At 37.1% G+C, this 18,687-nt stretch overlaps 1 protein-coding gene across 12 annotated transcripts in view; it reads left to right on the plus strand.

Moving 5' to 3' along the window:
- The window catches only part of akap6 (A-kinase anchoring protein 6), a 283,494-nt gene extending 282,098 nt beyond the window's left edge, over positions 1–1,396 (plus strand). For all 12 annotated transcript variants that reach the window (XM_087289691.1, XM_087289694.1, XM_087289693.1 and 9 more), the window contains one exon: positions 721–1,396. In XM_087289691.1, the coding sequence (XP_087145817.1) occupies positions 721–762 (42 nt within the window). In that variant the 3' untranslated portion in view covers positions 763–1,396. The remainder of the gene's footprint in view (positions 1–720) is intronic.
- The last annotated feature ends 17,291 nt before the right edge of the window (positions 1,397–18,687 follow it).

The raw sequence follows: 18,687 nt of genomic DNA on the forward strand, positions 1-18,687 counted from the left end.
GATCCGAAGCAGGTGCGCACCGCAGGTGTATCCACTTACGCGGTGGCCTCACTCCGTTCCCACGGCTCTTGGCCACGCCCCCTCCCCACAAATAGCATAAAGGTAATCCAATAAACATGGTCAAAATTACAGGCGAGAGGTCAGGCTAGGTGGTAAAGGGTCAAACCAGGAACAAGGCAAGAATCAAAAACACGAAAACAAACAAGGAAAAAGTGCTTCGCAATGTTCGAAAAGAAACAAGACTCAGCAATGTGGATGTGAAAGTGGAGTCTAGGTAATCAGGGAAAATGAGCTACAGATGTGTCTATGTGTGAATGTCCAGATTATTGTCAGCTGTTGCAGGGGTTGATAGGTGCAAAGAGTTCTGGGAGTTGTAGTTCAGAATACTGGAAGTACTCTCCAGTAAAGAAAACACCGCTGGCAATCACAATGGTTTATTCTGTAGACAATCGAAAAAATATAGCTTAAGGGGGCTAATAAAATTGACCTACAAATGTTTTTTTTTTTTTTTATTTATTAAAAACTGCTTTTATTCTAGCTGAAATAAAACAAATTTATCCAGAAGAAAAAATATTATCGTAAACACTGTGAAAATGCCTTGCTCTGTTATACATAATAATAAAGAAAATCACAGGAGGGCTAATCATTTTGACTTCAACTGTATATTTATATACTGTGTTTCTAACCATATGAATATGTGTTTGTGTGTTTTACCTGTAGAGATTGTCCGGAAGTGTGACCTCCTCTGTGAGTAAACCCTGACTGATGGACTGAAGGCTGTCTGAGGCATTTTTTGTTGGATGGTCTGGAGAGTTCCTGCATGGTCTGACACTTAACACATCTAAACTCCTTCATCCTCTTCCTCCAAGCTGCTCTACTATTTACCCAAACCCTTTACTCTCCTGGTGACCAGAACTCAAACACTGTAAACCTCCCTCAGCAGTCTTCCATCTTTCCTATAATCCTCTTCTGTCAGATCCTGATGAGCGAATCAGTAATGTGCTCCTGATCGGCACGTAAAAAGCTTCACGTTTTGGTTTTTTCACGTAGCGCCACAATTTCTATGCAACACGACGGTTGTGTGGCATGTGATTTTATGGCTGTTTGATGCGATTACTGTTTTTTTTTACTCCCTGAAAAACAAAGAAATGTATCAACATTTTGTGCCTTGCAGTTACTGTGTGTGCGGTGCGAAAGCAGACATGCGGCAAGGCTGAGATCGACTGTAAATATGTAAACTGTACGTTAAGACCCTGATGTATAATGATGTCATAATACTTCATGTTACCGTGTTACTGTTTGTGTTTCGTGACGTGGATTAATAGCTACTGTTAGACTGCATGGGGAAGTATGTACAAGGACAACTTCCATAAATAAACACAATTTATTGAATTTATTCGCGGCTTTTCTATATATTTAGATAGATTGTTGCTTGTTTTTGTTTTTTTTACTAGATTATCACTGTTAATTGTATTGTATATACAATATATTGCAGGCATTTGAATATTGGTGCTTTAATAATTGGGCATGTTGTCTGATTTTATGGGGTAAGTTGTCACAATGTGAGTCTTGGTTATTGATATTTATCTTAGCATTTTATGTAAGTAATTTTTAAGTAATACGCACCATTTTTATATATTAAATATTGTATTTATTTTTATTCACTAGGTATACACTACCTGACAAAAGCAACCCAGGCTCATTCTGAAAACGTAGTCTCGCGGACGTTTCTGGAGACCGCGAAATACGTCCCGGGAGATACATATTTTTGCACTTTTTGTTTTTGCGAATCAACGAGAGGACACTGTGTGCGCTTTTTTGCATCTCATTTGCCTCTAGCAGCTGTTAACAGCTCCTTCTCTTCTTTTACTGAATGACTGAATGATTGACTGGGCGACCGGCCAATCGACCAACCCACCCCTCCTCTTTCCCTAAACCCAACCAATTTTACCAATTGACCTGCCTGCCTGCTTACTTCCCTAAACCCTGCCGTTTACAAAAGCTGTCCAGAAAAAGAAAAGCCCTTGTCTGATTTTTCAAATGTTTTCAGATTTTACCATATTCTCACGGTTGTTCACTTATTCGTTTTAATTTGTTTTAATTTAATTTAATTTGTTTTTAATTCGTTTTAACTAGTTTTTGTCTTACCTGATTTCTGGAACCACTCTTTCCCGGACTCAAACCCGGTCGTCATCATGGTCAACTCCTCTCTGCGTCTCAAGTCCGCCGGTGTACACGACAAGCTAACTGGACAATCTGGTTGCAGCGGGAAAGCACTCCACATGGAGGAAAAGGTCAACCGGAAAGTGCCAAAAGTAATGGCGTCATACCGCCCCCGCAGCGTTCACTTAAAAAAAATGAAATGCTGCCATACGTACTTCCGGCTATATAATTTGCGGTCTCCAGAAACATCCGCGGGACTACGTTTTCAGAATGAGCCTGTGTTAGACAAAAGTCTTGTCGTCGATCTCAGTTGTAAGAGCAACAAATAATAACTTGTCTTCTAGTTGATCATTTAGAAAAGTGGCCAACCCAGTCACCAGACATGATTATTATTGAGCATGTCTGTGTTAAGATGAAGGAGGAGGCATTAAAGATGATTTCAAAGCATCATGCTGAACTCTGGGAGTCCTGCAAGAATGCTTTCTCTGTCATTCCAGATGACTTTATTAATAAGTTATGTATTAATACTTAATAATAAGACTTTATAAATATTATTACAATTGTATTTTCACTCATTTATTTATTTTCCTTTCGGCTTAAGCCTGGTTTTTACTTCTGCGTGGAGAAATGTGCGTAGCCGTGCATTTATACTTCTGCGTGCTGTTTGTGTTGCTCTGCAATAACACTTCAGAAACTCTAGTTGGCAGTAGTTGTATATGTTCATCTGTGTCGAGTTTTTTCGCTGGTGTTTTGTTTTTTCTAAATGCTACCTTAATGTACAAGTGGCTCAGACTCACTCATTTTGAGGCTGGAATCGGTGGACGTGCAACAATTTTAATCGTAAATTAGTAAACACAACAAAACACAACAGTCTCCATCCAGGGGTTTGTTCTTCGTACAAGGATTACTCAGTTAGCTGGATTTGGATATTGACGATTTGACACGATCCAGGATCGTTTCGTTCTTTAAAGCTGATCCGAGAGTTGTTGTCATAGCAACAGTTCTGCTAGGTCAAACCTGATCGGGAGCAGGTTCAATTCATATAAACAGGATTAGATCGGCTCAGTTCAAGCAAATATAATACAGAAAGTATGTTCCGAATTCTGATATTTTCTTACAGTAGTAGTTATATACACTTGGGAAAAGAGTAAATATTTTTTAAACTATATATATATATATATATATATATATATATATATATATATATATATATATATATATATATATATATATATATATATATATATATATAAATAAAAGTTATAGTTATTAATAAAATAAAGTTATATATATTAATAAAACTTATGCAATCTGCACTCTCGAAATGAAAGTACAAAGAGGTGGTGCAAAGAGAAAACTTATTGATATGAACTTTTTTAGATCGCTTAGTAAAAATTGTGTATAATAGAAATGCACAATATGTGACTTTTTAAAAGCAATAATACATTTATGCAGTCATAAACATATTTTGATAGTTAATATGCCAGTGATTTGATGCTTCACAAAAGTTGCAGACGCCTTTACCAATATCAAAATGCTTTTGTAAACAACCAGTTATTCTTTACACCGATTAAAAAAACGGCTATTATAATAAAGAAAATATTTTTCTAAATGTGGAACTAAATACACTGATATGCACTGAAATACATGATGAATACTCTTGACACATGAAAGAGTAAAGCCTGCAGCTCACAACAAATGTGGAAGGTTATTGCGTGTCATATTTAACAAACCGTTTCTGCTAATTTAACGTAATTTTGCTCACATGGATAATTGAATATTAATCAGATGATTAATGAGCGTCATTACGCTGCTGTGCCGTCAGCCAATCGTTGCAATGCTGATCATGATTTCGAGGATCGATAGATCTGTCCTTCACAACACACGCAGCGATCTCAGATCAGTTTATCCAAACATTCTAATCTGATTCGCGAACTTGTTTGAAGAACCAAATTAGCGAGAGATCAGTTATCAAGATTAAAAGATCCAGGATCTGTCAAATCATCTTAGATCATTTAAGCGAGGTACAAAGAACGGACCCCTGAGCCCCTTCACTAGACTCCACATTTGTAAACACTCGCTCTATCAGGCTCGCGCGGCTCTCTGCATCACCCACTTGTCAGTGCTACCAAGCCGACCAATCACAGAGCTTGCGCTACCTGTCGTTGTGACGTGTAGTTAAATTGACTTTTTTTCCAGTTTTTTAATGAAAGGAAAAAAGAACACTCTAAAAAATGACTTTTGTTGCTTGTACAAACAACTTATTTGAAAAAACATTTATTTAAAAACTTATTTAAAACACACGGTGCAGAGGTTAGCACTGTCGTCTCACAGAAAGAAGGTTGCTGGTTTGAGTCCTGACTGGGCCAGGGATTATTGTGTGGAGTTTGCATGTTCTCCCTGAGTGTCACGGTTTGCTCATTCACAAATGCACTGCATCGCAGAAGTGATCAAAAACACATATTTATTTACAAAACATTTACGAACATGGAACACGGGCATCACTGGGGTGGCTGACACTTCCCTTCTGGACCAAGGACTGAACAAAACACAGAGTGTAAATGCACAAGACATAATGAACTGACTACAAACAGGGATGAGACATAACTAATAATCATCAAGATGGAATCAAACAAGAGACACCACATGACACAACAGAACACAGACACACCAGACATGTGACACTGTGTTGATGTGGGTGCTCCAGTTTCCCTCATAGTCCAAAGACTTGCGGTGCAGGTGAATTGATGATTGACTGGTTTTCAGCTAACTTTTTAAAATTAAACAGCGACAAAACTGAAGCCCTTCTCATTGGCACTAAAAGTGTTTTGGATAAAGCTGATCATTTCACTATAGACATTATAGATAACAGCACAATTTTTCCTTCAGTGCAGGTAAAGAGTTTGAGTGTCATCTTGGATAGCACACTCTCATTCGAAGGTCACATCAATAATATCACACGCAATGCATATTTCCACCTGCGTAATATCACTCGTCTCCGCCCTTCTCTCACAACTAATAACACAGCCATTCTTATCCACGCATTAGTTACTTCACATCTAGACTACTGTAATGCACTTCTTTCTGGACTTCGTTCCAAACTTCTCCATAAAATCTAACTGGTTCAGAACCATGCAGCTCGTGTCATCTCTAGGACCCCATCTCACGAGCACGTCACACCACTCCTCTATCAGCTTCATTGGCTTCTAGTAAAGTATCGAATTGATTTTAAAATATTACTTCTAACTTTCAAGGCACTCCATAATCTCGCTCCTCAATATCTCACTGAACTTCTCCATATCTACACCCCTTCTTGTACCCATAGATCAGCCAACAACTTCACCCTGGTACCACCTCGCACTCGATTGAGCACAATGGGAGACAGATCGTTTAGCTCTATGGCTCCTTGGCTATGGAACTCACTTCCACTAGATCTTAGGAGCAGTGATAGACTTCACACTTTTAAATCCCGTCTAAAGACCCATCTTTTTAAACAGGCTTTTACTTAACAATTATTTTTTTATCATGTTTTTATTATGTTCTTTTATATTCGCTATTGTGTTTTAACTTGTTTGGTTAATGATTTTTTTTTAGCAATGTTTATTTGTTTAGCATGTCTGCTGATGCTGATTGTAAGGCGACCTTGGGTGTCTAGAAAGGCGCCATTTACAAATAAAATGAATTATTATTATTATTATTATGAAACTAAGTTGACCATAGTGTATAAGTGTGTTTGAGTGTTTCCCAGTACTTGGTTGCAGCTGGAAGGGCATCAGCTGTGTAAAACATATGCTGGATAAGTTGGCGGTTCATTCTGCTGTGGTGACCCCTAATGAATAAAGGGACTAAGCCGAAGAAAAACTAATGAATGAATGAAAAAACACAATTCTTATTTTTTGGGGGACAACTTCATTGTTTTTTGTTCAATTTACTTAAATTTGTAAAAATGATTATGTTAACTTATTCGATTTGTGTTGGGACAACATCAAGGAATTGTTTAGAACTTTTTACACTGAATGTATTTAAAATGATTAAAACAAATAAATATATAAATAAATACCTACAGTACATATATCTTTGCTGTCATTTTGATACATTTAATACATCTAAAACTAAGTTTTAGCCCATTGTGACAACTTGCCCCTTTTTACAATAAACTGATTGTGAATATAATCATGCAACTATATACCGAAAACCCCTTTTTCCCTTATAGCAGCGTACTATAGACAACAGGTCATGCGCATCAGCTTTAAAGCCTGGGCCGGGCCATCAGAAGGTTATTTTTGTGGCTAATATTCTGTTTACAGGAAGTCCTGATGACTCTGAAGATTGCATGATGGGCCCTCAGAGATTCAGATATACAGTGGCATCGGAACCGCTGCAGCTCTTCGACAGCCAATCAAGCGTCTCTCCTGATTGCGCGGCTGATGATCAGCTCTCTGCCGTAATGGCCCATCGGCTCCTGCAGGATTGCGTGTTTGTTGATGATGAGCGAACGCCTGCACCGGAACAAAATCAGACGCTGCCAATGGAGGACGAGGAGGAGACGTGCATGACTGGTTCCTTATGAAACAAGCGTACAGTGTGTTTACTGTATCTCACCAAACCTGACACATTTAACCTAAAACATTTATGCAAGTTAAATGGAAAGTTTGACCAAAAGTCAATATTAGGTGTTTTTTTATTTTTGTTTTATTTTGTTTTGTTTTCTTAATTTGCTAGTTTTTTGGTGAACAATTCATCTGTGCGTGTCATTAAGAAAAAAAAATATTTTCCTTGTGATCCTTAATTGAAATCTGAAAATACACTTCCTGTTTGTTTTCAGTTACATTCTCAGATTACGTCTGAGGTACTGGGTGGGGCTAACACTTAACCACGCCCCTCCAACTGTCAATTTTGACAACAAACAGAAATGGTGAGGAGGAGGAGTCTGTTAGCAAAGAGCTTAGAATCACCAAGAGGCGACACTGAATAGAACGTATAGCACAGCAACAGGCCCGGATTCCGCCATTTTGGAGTGAAAGCGGTCAGCCGTCCATTGGATCTCATTGCTGTTGCGATGGCAAGCAGCTGCTTTGTTTTTTATTTATTTGCTTAAAAAGTGCATTAAAGTTAAGATGCAACCTAAAAGATGACAATACAGCACTTACAATCCCAATCATCAGCACTTTTAATAGTTTATTTTAAAGACTTAAAATATGCTGTTGTTCTATTGGAGTTTTCATTCCAAAATGGCAGCTGCGCCATCTAGTGGCTGTTTCCCAAATCGCACTAGAGTGTCGCCTCTTGGTGATTCTATGCTCTTTGCTGTTAGGTTGTAATGACTGCACAACCCTTTTCCTGATCTTTCTTAATTAAGTACCTACTTTACTACATCCAATCAGCTCGCAGTAGGAAAAAAAGGCCAATGTTTTCTCATTTAATATTCTGTTTCTTTACACTCAAAAAAAAAAAAAATCTGCAATTTTACGGTTTATTTCCGGCAGCTGGCGTACCAGAAAAAAAAAACATAAAATAACAAACATTAAATACAGAAATTTACTTTAAATTAACAAATATTAAATTATAGAAGTTTTCCTTAAATTTAAATTTCTGGTAAATTTCCAGTAAATTTCTGTAATTTAACGACTGTTATTTAACGTTTTTTTTTTCCGGTACTCCAGCTTACATATTTTTTTGTACAGTGTAAGAACAGCATCATGATACAAATTTTTATTTTTTTAAATGGTCACAGCTTCTGGTTTTCGTGGACTTTAAAGGTGCCATGAAATGCTCTGAATTATGCGTTTGTGTTTGATGTGTGACTTGATTTCAACTTAAACATGCAGACAAGTGTGGAGCCAAGAGTGGCTCCTACCCTTTTAAAAAGAAACAGCCAATATCTGGGTTTTTTAGTCACATGTAGATCTGCCAATGATCATGTGATTGATTTTGTGCAAGTTTAATGAATTAATGAAAAGAAAAAAGAAAAAGATTTTATTCACAAAGTTCAACCAAAAATGAACCTTAGGTGATTTTTTTCTTCTTCTGTAGAACATTAAAGGTGCTGTATGTAAGTTTCTGACTCTTCTAAAGCATAAAAATACCATAATATGTTTGCAGATATTTAAGTAAAATGCCAAGTGAACATTCTTGTTTATCTGAAAAACAATGCTTAAGTCAGACATTCTGCTTTGAAAATGTGCATTACGTGCCTAAACATCTTTCTTTTGTTTTGGTTCTTTTAACTCGCCCAATGCCAGTTTAGCCAATTATATTTCAGCACCCCGGGTTGCCTTTGTGGAAACAGTGTATATCATTCAGAGCGGCCTCTGATAGACTCACAAAAATAAAAACTGCAACAAAATGTACCTCCTGCGTATTTCGCGATCTCCAGAAATGTATACACAGGGTTTCCGCGGTTTCCTTAAAAGGTTTAAAATATTTACTTGAACAGTTTGCGTGGTGCCGCGTTTCATTTGAGTTGAACATGAATCATTTTGAAGAGATTTTGTCTGAAACAGGTATGACTGTACTGAAGAAAGTTTTTGTTGAAAGTTTGGAAAAACCTGAGTGATAAGTTTTTTAAAGCCATTAGAGATCATGGCAAAAGTGACGCAGATACACAATTACAGAATATGTTTTTCCGCCATTCTTAGGTTTAACACTGATGTATATATTTCAATTTAAATAGTTACAAAACTATATTTAAGTAACAAATAATTTCTTTGATAACTGGAAAAGAATATTTGAGCCTATCGGTTTACAGTATACCGATGCCATGTTTTTTACGCTTTATTGGTGATAATGGTTTCCTAGAGATTGGAAGGGCATCCGCTGCGTAAAAATGTGCTGGATAAGTTGGCGGTTCATTCCGCTGTGGCGACCCGGATTAATAAAGGGACTAAGCCAACAAGACAATAAATGAATGGTGATAATGGTCAGGAATGTTGGACCATTATTGCCTTTTTAGCTTATAGAGAATAGAAACTAACCAGCCAGTAATGTGTCAACTGTTGACTGGGCAAGATAAAGAAAGTATTTTTTAGTTAGTGTACTTTGTTTTTTTGCTTTTATTCTTTCCATAATAAAAAAATATATATAATTGTAGAGCAACCCATGTTCTGTAGTCATTAATATTTACCTTTAACATGTAGAACTGTCCGAGATATGAACTAAAGCAAGAGACACATCAAAGTTTGATTTAAAAAATCTTGAATTGTTATAAAAATTTTTATAGTCATTAAAATAAATTATTAAAAAATAATAAAAAGCAATTAGTTTAAAAATCTTGAACGATATTAATGATATGATGTAGTTCCTGAAACTTCCTGCTTCTCTGTTTATCCATTTAACTTGACGGTGGCTTTCTTTTGACCACCGTGTCGTTTTAAAGAGCCTCATCCGTTTGAGGTGCGCGCGCAGTCAGCCTTAAGATTTTTGTTTGTTTTTTCCTGTAGTTCAATGATGCATCTAACCTGTCTTCAGTACTGTTCAATTTGAATACATTTATTTTGCCACTAATTTTGTGATTTTTTTATTTTCTCTTTATGTGTATGCATGTTTTTTATATTGTGATATAGGTCTTAAATTTAATACTGTCTTAAATTTGACATTATGATATCTGCAGAAACCCTGATATAGGGGCACGTAATCAGAACGAGCCTGGGTTGAAGATCCATGTTGTTGCATTTTTAGTTAAAAAAAGTTGGTGGTTGTTTTTTTTTTTATGTGTTTACTTTGCTGTTTTCTCTTCACCTTGTTCTACTTGTGGTCAGTGTCTTTGTCAATTTTCTTTAAATAAAAACAGCTTTCTTTCTTTTTTTATATACATTTTATCTTTAAAAAGGTCACTTGCAATTGCAGTCCATAATGAACAAAATGGAATAAAATACAGAACAGAACAAAACAAAACAAACAAACCATAATCCCTCAGGTTCAGCTCACTAATAATTACAATAAACTTGCCATCCGAGAAAACAAATTACTTAATTAGTAAGCCAATGGAAAATTTTAGTACACAAAGTGCTGCATGAAAACTGAAATAAGCTAATAAGGCTAGCACACAGCAGAGGTCCACAAAATCTGTCAGGTCTCTGAATATTGTGTGCATATTATTATTTTGAACTGATCATTTATATGTGCTGATGCATCTTTTATTTGAGATGAATGCACTTGAGTGACCTTTTTTCTTTGAAAACTGATGTGTATGAACTCTGATCAATGAGCCCTACAGTCAGTCAGTTCTAAAAACCAATACAAACCATGTGCTAATGACCAAAACAAGTTGATCAAAAGGTTGAGTCCAATTTGTGGCCATAGCAAGGCTTTTTTGAGGGGGGTTTCAGTCTGTATCAAATAAGGTAGCTCTGTGCTAAATAAGCTGAAGCAGAACTTGTGAAGTCAATGATGCGTCACTGAAGTTGATCTGCCCCCAGTTCTCAGGTCAGATATCCTACTTTAAGCAGTGTTTTATACTTTATTTCCAGCTAGAAACTTGGAAAGTCCCAATTCTGAGTTGTCCAGAATGTAGCATTAAACACTTTCCTACAGTGTGTCGATATATCAATAAACCAAAGACCAATAGGAGCACCAAACCTGATATAGGAACAACAACTTCAAACCACCTCTGGGAAAAATTAAAACGTTTATTTAGGTTTTTTTGTTTTATTATCAAGCCATGTTATGACCAAAAATAATGCTACATATTGTTTATGTTGACATCACGATGCCGCAGTGGGTTGCTTGATCTCCTCACAGTGTGAGACTGACTAAACATAAACCAACTCAGTACAACGAGAGAACAACTTCATTTGCATTCATTTTATTTATCAGAAGGTAAAATGCATTAAATGAATGCAAATGTGCATTACTCCACTACAGGCAATGAATACTTTACAAATTATAAACTGTCAGACTTCTTTAATCTCACACTAAAGATGGCCAGTCCTTGTCCAGAGCGAACGCTACAGATCCATATTACATCTGAGCGGGAAAGTCACGTTAATATTTAAAATAAGGTTTTTGGCATGGGAACGATGGCATTGATAAATTAGGATGGAAATGAATTCTTACACTGTCTTCAAAACACTGCATGGCGAACAAATTATTCCCCTTTTTGCAATTAACAGGACATTTTTGTATGAAATGGAAATGGCTTTAAAGGTAGTAAAGGTCATGTGTATCGAACCATGGTGGCTTTGCAATTACAGCCAGTCAGAATGTTGATTCGGAGGCTTTGCCCAGGCATAGATGGAAAAATTAATAAGTTGAAGTCTCTTTGTTGAAAAGATCGCTGTTGATTATATGACATTATGTGACAAAGAAGACAAGTTGCGGGCAATTTTTTCCACATGAGTTTAAGTGGGATAAAAGAACTGGCGAATGACCTTCAAATGTCACAAATCTCTTTCTAGTTTTGGTGCACGCAAAACGGAAAACTTCATGCTGTTTAACTGTCTCAATGTGTGAAACAACATGCTTTTTTTTCGCATTGTTTTGCACATGTGAAATCCTCACTCATTCTGAAGACGTAGCCTTATATACATTTCTGAAGAGCCCGACCCGCTCTGACACAATAATCCTAATTATAAAACAGAGCCTGATTTAAACTCAACTATTTTTTAATACATGATTACAGATGTCCTCAACTACATGATTTTCTCAAACAAAATTTGTCTCTTTTTTTTTCAACTTCAGGAGCTGACCAGGCCAAAACAATAAACAAAACAAACTAAATTTAAATGCCCTCTAAATTCCCTATTTTCAGCAAAAAGAAAGAAAATAAAATACACTTTCCTACCTTACTCCCTTGTCCACAAAAACACTCAATTAAGTGAAGTTTATTCATAAACAAATTTCGAGAGGATCACGTGCTTATGATTGTTCGCAGCTGTTCCAACTTTAGCTAATGACTGATTATCCAATCAGACGATCCTTAACTCACTATAAATAACCAGACTTTTCTCATCTCAATTTCTTCGTCTCGAAGAAACCCCCCCCACCCATCCCTACTTTCCCTCCTTTCAAACGGGCGTCACGGTGGCCAGCGATTAGCGCTGTTGCCTCACAGCAAGAATGCCCCTGGTTTAATTCCTTTCCAAACCAGACGGCATTTTGCTCGTTCTCCTCGTGGTCGCGTGAGTTTTCCCCGGGTCCTCCGGTTTACTCCTACAGTTCAAAAACAAGCACTCTAAACAATTAATCCAAATACATTAGCTAACCTCTGAGTACACCTTTCAGTATACATATCTGACACTTAGCTACAACAAGCAAGAAGGGGAGTCATCGAGATCTACCTGAGCTCAAACTCCCCTCTCGCCTTGCATCAGGAGGGAGCCCAGGGCTCGAGGATCTTATAAGCTCAGGGCTGTCTCCCGGGACAGCTCGCCAAACTAGCATTACTATCAATCATCAGCTAAGTGTGAACTCTTGAAAGAAGGTACAAAAGAAAATGGCGTCAAGCTCCCTACTTACTATGTACAAATATTTACAATCAGCAAACCAATCCAAAAAGGGGCAAAACAGAAGAGTAGTCATTCCACAGGCAGACGTCAGATTTTCAATGTCAACAAGCAAGAACTAAAGCACTAAATACTTTCACAGATCTTTCTCAAACACTTAGACAAACTCCAATTCAACAAATCTAACAAACAAACACACACTTTATTTTTATAACCATAAACACACCACTACCAACCACAAGTGAGCTCAAACTAGGGATGGTTGACGTGAAACTAATGTTTCGACAGTGTCGAGATCCCGAAGCGCAAGTGTTTCGAAACACTGCACCGAAGCATGATCTGAAGCACCCAAGTCACGTGACTAAAGTGTTTCGAAACACCTGGTCACGTGACTAAAGTGATTCAAAGCATAGATCAGCGTAAAAGCGTTTCGAGACCTGGCGAATCTTCATTTGGCTGCCTAGGTCAAAAATAATTCTGTTTCATATGGCCTAGTGGACTGTACGTGTGCACGTTAATACTGTGCTTTGAATTAAGTTTTGGGTTCGAATCCCGACTTGTACAAATATTCTGAAATCATGGTTTCATGTATTTTAATCATGTTTCTGTTTTGTGTAGCCTAAGTAGGATACAGCTGCACTTACGCCCTCAATATAGCATCTGTTTGTAACACTGTAAAACTATAATTAATAATTTTACAGTACTGTGATGGTTGGGTTTTGGGTTTGGGTAGACATTAATAAAATACAATAAATGGGAAATTTAATGAATAATATAAATAATTCTTGATAACTTCAGGCCACAGTTTCTGATCTAGCATTAGATCCCTGTTTTAAGACCAAAACAAGACATATTTATTCACAAATTGTTTATTCGGATATCAGACCAATGTTGAAACAAAATGATACAAGAGCAATGCATAACCAACTGGTATTAAAGCATTTCAAAACAACGTCAACCTGGATTCAAACCCACTATCCCTGCATGATAATCAAACACCTTAACCACTCCACTATATTGCTTGAAGGGTCAAGCATACATAGTGGGGTTTAATGCCTCAATTTGCTCAACTGTTCTTTGTTGAAGCTGTTTCAGTACACTACATAAAAAATGACCACTTGGTGTCACTGTAGAGTGGGGTTTTGAAACATTTCGAAGCTTCGACACATTTGCTTCGACTGTTTCAGTGTTTCAAAAAAGTCTCGCTTTGCCCACCACTAGCTCAAACAGCTAAACAGGAAGTGACAGAGGAAGATTTTATAAGCAGCCAGGAGTCAGCTGACTAGGCAGGGTGTGGCATCAATTGGAGCAGGGGCAGGACCAAACAAAGGAGCAAGCAGCTGCTTCCTGCAGAGAGACACAGAACACTTCCCAAGAATAAAAATAGCATTATTAATACATGAAGGGACATAACAGCCGCCGACTTGCGGCGCCGGTGTGTACCCTGATAGAAATCTATGTTTAGAATTCTAAAATGCATGGCGCTTCGTGGCGCTTCGTGGCGCTATGCGGCGCGTCGCAACGTGTGGTGTACGACCTGCTTAAGCCTGGTTTGTCCAACTGATAGTGTTTTAAAAAGCACCGATTGATCCGCCCACTCACTTCCCTAAACCCAACTGACAATGTATTGACACTCCACTTTGCGTCTCAAGTCTGCCAATGTATGTGTTAATATACTGGGCAAACTGGTAACAGCGGAAAAGCCGTCCATACAGAGGTAAGCGGTTAGCCTGTTTGCACGACAAGGAATGGCGTCAGCGTAGCATTTGTTTTAAAGACGAAATGCAGCCATTCATAGTTCTGGCTACATAATTCTCAATCTCCAGAAATGTATACAGGGCTTCATTTTCAGAATGAGCCTATGCTGGAGAAGGGGTTGGGTGGGGTCTCTTAGTAAGTCAGTCAGTCAGTCGACTGGCCTCTGGTGGATTTACGCAGAACAGCAGGAGCGAATGGCACTTGCAAGAGTAATTTGAGATCAGCAAAAAGGTAACACAGCGGCCTTTCTCCAGAAATGTATATAGGGCTACGTTTTCAGAATGAGTCTGGGTTGGAAATCCTCTGTTTTGAAATCAGCCAATTAATTCTTGCCTTTTCTCCTTTCTATAGGCTTCTGTATGATGTTGTAAAGCAAATCTGGATGTAAACATGACTGCCAACTCAACGCCGTGCTGAAGGTTTGATGTGAAGGCACGATATTAAACGTGGCATGTCACCATAACACCAGCTCTATATCTTGACAGGATGTCTATACATCACAGGCTTTTATGTTTCAGGGTAATGATAGGCCTTTGAGAGACTGTGAGAAAGCATCAGCGCTGTCCAGCTCCAGCCGAGGCGACGCTACTCAGATCCCTGCTGCCGACAAGCATTTATACTCCAACATATGACCTTGTTTTCTGCCTTTCTTTATTGTAAGTGTTCAGTTATTGTGCTGCAAACAGAGGAGAAGAGGGAGACACGTGTACACCCACAAACACTACAGGTGAGCTTATCAAAGCAAACAGTAATCTATACAAGATCACTTCAGTTATTATCAACTCAATAGATTTGCCATTGGTATAGTATGTTTTAAAAGTATAAATTTGCATTTGTTTATATATTAAGCTCTTGTCAGTTACTGTTAATCATGGCCAGGGTGCTCTTTTTTTGTATTAATTAAAATTTCATGTCTTTCATCTCTCTCTCTCTCTCTCTCTCTCTCTCTCTCTCTCTCTCTAATTTACAATATTATATTTGTGCTTATACATAAGTTTATTTAGAACTGAAGCTAAAACTGGTGCTTATCTAACAAAAAAAAAAAACGCTTAAAAAATTAGTAGTCAAATTTGTATGTTAGAGAAAAATGTTAAATGCAAATTTAAAAATAGAAAATCAAACAAAAAAAATCAAGAGAAACCAAAATTATATAAAATTTAGTTAAAATTTTGTATTTTGTTATTTTTGTCCGCAATATTTTGCTTGAATTACAATTTATTGAATTATATATATATATATATATATATATATATATATATATATATATATATATATATATATATATATATATATATATATATATATATATATACATATATATATATTTAAGGATGTAATGTATGAAATATTGTAAATGTGAAATATTTGCAAATAAATGGTATATAATGGTCTTAATTGACATTTTTAAAACATGAAACCAGTATAGTTTATAAAATAAAACACAAAAAAGTCATAAAGTCAAAAATGTCAGAAGTGTAAATAAAACAAAAATGTAAATTAATGTTAAATAGAAATATATCAAATATTAATTTATTTATAGCACATTATATGCTTGAACCGTTTGGTGAAAATCTAAATGATACATGAACTATTTGCTTCTCTTTTTGTTATTTGTTTTTTTTTAGCATAGTTTAGTTCTTTTATTAAAAAACAACATCACATTTCTCTTTATTTTTATTGTGAATATGTACATGAATGTTACATCAAGAAGAATTATATCGCCTTTTTTTAATAATTGTGTATTTAGTGTCCTTATTTTTATATGTTGGATTATTTGTTTATTTAACTACAATTTATCACATTTTAATGTTTTTATTATAATTTATTATTTAATATAATTTATATAACAATTAATGTAATTAATAATAATTAATATAATTTAAGATTATTTATTATTTTTCAAATAAGACCATTTTAAAAAGAAGGCATGGCACCCAACCTTGCCCCTAAACCCAATAGTTATTGGGGGATGAGCAAATAGTACTGAATTTTACGAATGAGATCATATGAATTCATATGAATTAGCCACTAATTGTAGTCAAATTGTGTTGAAATATTTTTTGCACAAAAACATTCAATAAAAATATATTTGATTCATTTTACAAAAATCTACCCAGGCTCATTCTGAAAATGTACCCCTATGTACATTTCTGGAGAGCACCAAATACATCCCAGGAGGTACATTTTATTTTGCAGTTTTGTTTTTTGCAAATCCACATGAGGCCGCTGTGTACGCTTTTTCAGATCTCAAATTTCTCTCACAAGTGCCATTTGCACCTGCTGTTCTCATGTAAATTCATCAGAGGCCGATGTCGACTAATGGACTGATCGACTGACCCTCCCTCCTCTTCCCTATACCCAACCAATAGTGTTTTCAAAAGCACTGATTGACCAGCTCCTATTCACTTCCCTAAACCCAACCGCCAGTATTTCAAAAGCAATTCAGAAAAAGAGAAGCCCCCGCCTAAAATGTAACAACCCTGTTATTTACTTGTTTATTTTATTTCTGTGCTTTTGTTTATGTCTTACCTGCTTTCTGGAACTGACTCGAAGCCTGTTATCGCAGTCAACTGCATCTCAAGTCAGCCAACGTATGCTGCGACTGGAAAAACTGGTAACAGCAGGAAAGCCATCCATACAGAGGTAAGCGGTCAGCTGCTAACATGAAAAGCAACTGGATCATACCACCCTGTAGCGTTCCTTTTAAATACGAAGTGCAGCCATACGTACTTATGGCTACATAATTCGTGATCTCCAGTATATTGGGGTACGTTTTCACAGTGAGTCTGTGTTGACAAAACACACACAGAAAATAATGTTATGAAATAAGGCTGATTAGGACACAGACATCATGTATTCATATAATCTTTTATTAATATAATTGAATTTTATTCCTATAATCTTTTAATGATGTAATTTAATTTTAATTTATTGATGTAAACAAGCAGCTATTATTGATATATTCCAACATGCAGTATCATGAGTGTGATCATTTGAATGTGTCTCAGGTTTGTTTTATGTGTTTCTCTCACAGGCTTACAGGTGATACTGTAGTACAGGCCTATTATATTGTATATCTCCCAGTGTGAGGTGTAGAAAGTGTGAGATCTGCTGCTGACACCACCGTCGCCCCCATTAAAACACTCCACAATCTGCGCAGTTTCTTCATGTTATTTGAGGGTGAGTAATTGGATTTCCAGACGTGTCATCAAAGCATATTAGAAAACAATCCGATGGCAAATCACACGGCGGGCTAAAAGGCCACGTGCCGCTTTTACCGTCGAGAATAAACAAAATCCATGATGTCGTTTTCCTTTGGCCCTTCCGATCAATCATCTCCACGCCGATTCTCCCTCGCTGGAGTCCATTGCTCATTCTCTCTCTCTCTCTTTCTCTCCATCCGTGATTCTCTTCCACAATCTTTCAAAATTCATTACAGGTGTGGAGAGCTGAACGAGACGCCGCTGCCGCAACCTCTGACCTTTGCTTTTTTTTAATGCAATCTGCTTCATCCATCAGCGCCGTGGAGGAAGAGTCCGACAGAATTCATCTCTGACAAGTTCTGGAAGTATTACATTTCTGTTGCATTTGCATCCACCCACATATAATGACACAACACACACGCGCATGAGGCGGATGATATCACAGCACAACCTGCAAGGTGAGGAAATATATTAGATGAAACCATGAAATGTAATTATCGCCGTGTTAAAGAAATAATCCTCATGAATGAACATTCTGTCATCGTTTACTCTCAAAAATGGCCAAACGTCAGTGAGAACTTAGTGATAGTTTGGTCAAAATATTCTGTTAATAATTATTTTCCCTCATGTCGCTCCAAACACCTGAGACTTTTGTTTGTCTTCTGAACACACTTGAAGGTATCTTCAGGATGCTTTCAAACCTACACTTTTGTTTCGGAACCTGTCTCGTTTGCCCAGTTAGCGCGATTCGTTTGGCATATGTGAAACCACCAATTGCTCTCGGATGCGCGCCAAATCAATCGCTCCGAGATCGCTTGAACGAGGTGGTCTCGGCTCGATTGAAACGAACTCTGGAGCGGATCGATTGCAGGGAGAAAGCAAACGATCCGAGAGCGGTTATATCACAGTGTTTTATGGATATGTAATGGATATGAGTCTCCGGATGCCGGTAATCTCGCGTCTCCCTCCCGGTCCTCAAATAGGCTACATCGCGCACCCTTCTCACCCCTCCACACCGTATCTATCCTCACTCTTCAGACACGTCGCGCGCACCTTGTCAAACACCACCAAACCATCAACTCTCCTGACAGCTGAGCAGGAGTCTGCAAAATAAACCCTGA

The sequence above is a fragment of the Danio rerio genome, chromosome 17 (assembly GCF_052040795.2).
Source record: "Danio rerio strain M-AB ecotype USA chromosome 17, GRCz13ab, whole genome shotgun sequence".
In the NCBI taxonomy this organism is placed as follows: Eukaryota; Metazoa; Chordata; class Actinopteri; order Cypriniformes; family Danionidae; genus Danio; species Danio rerio.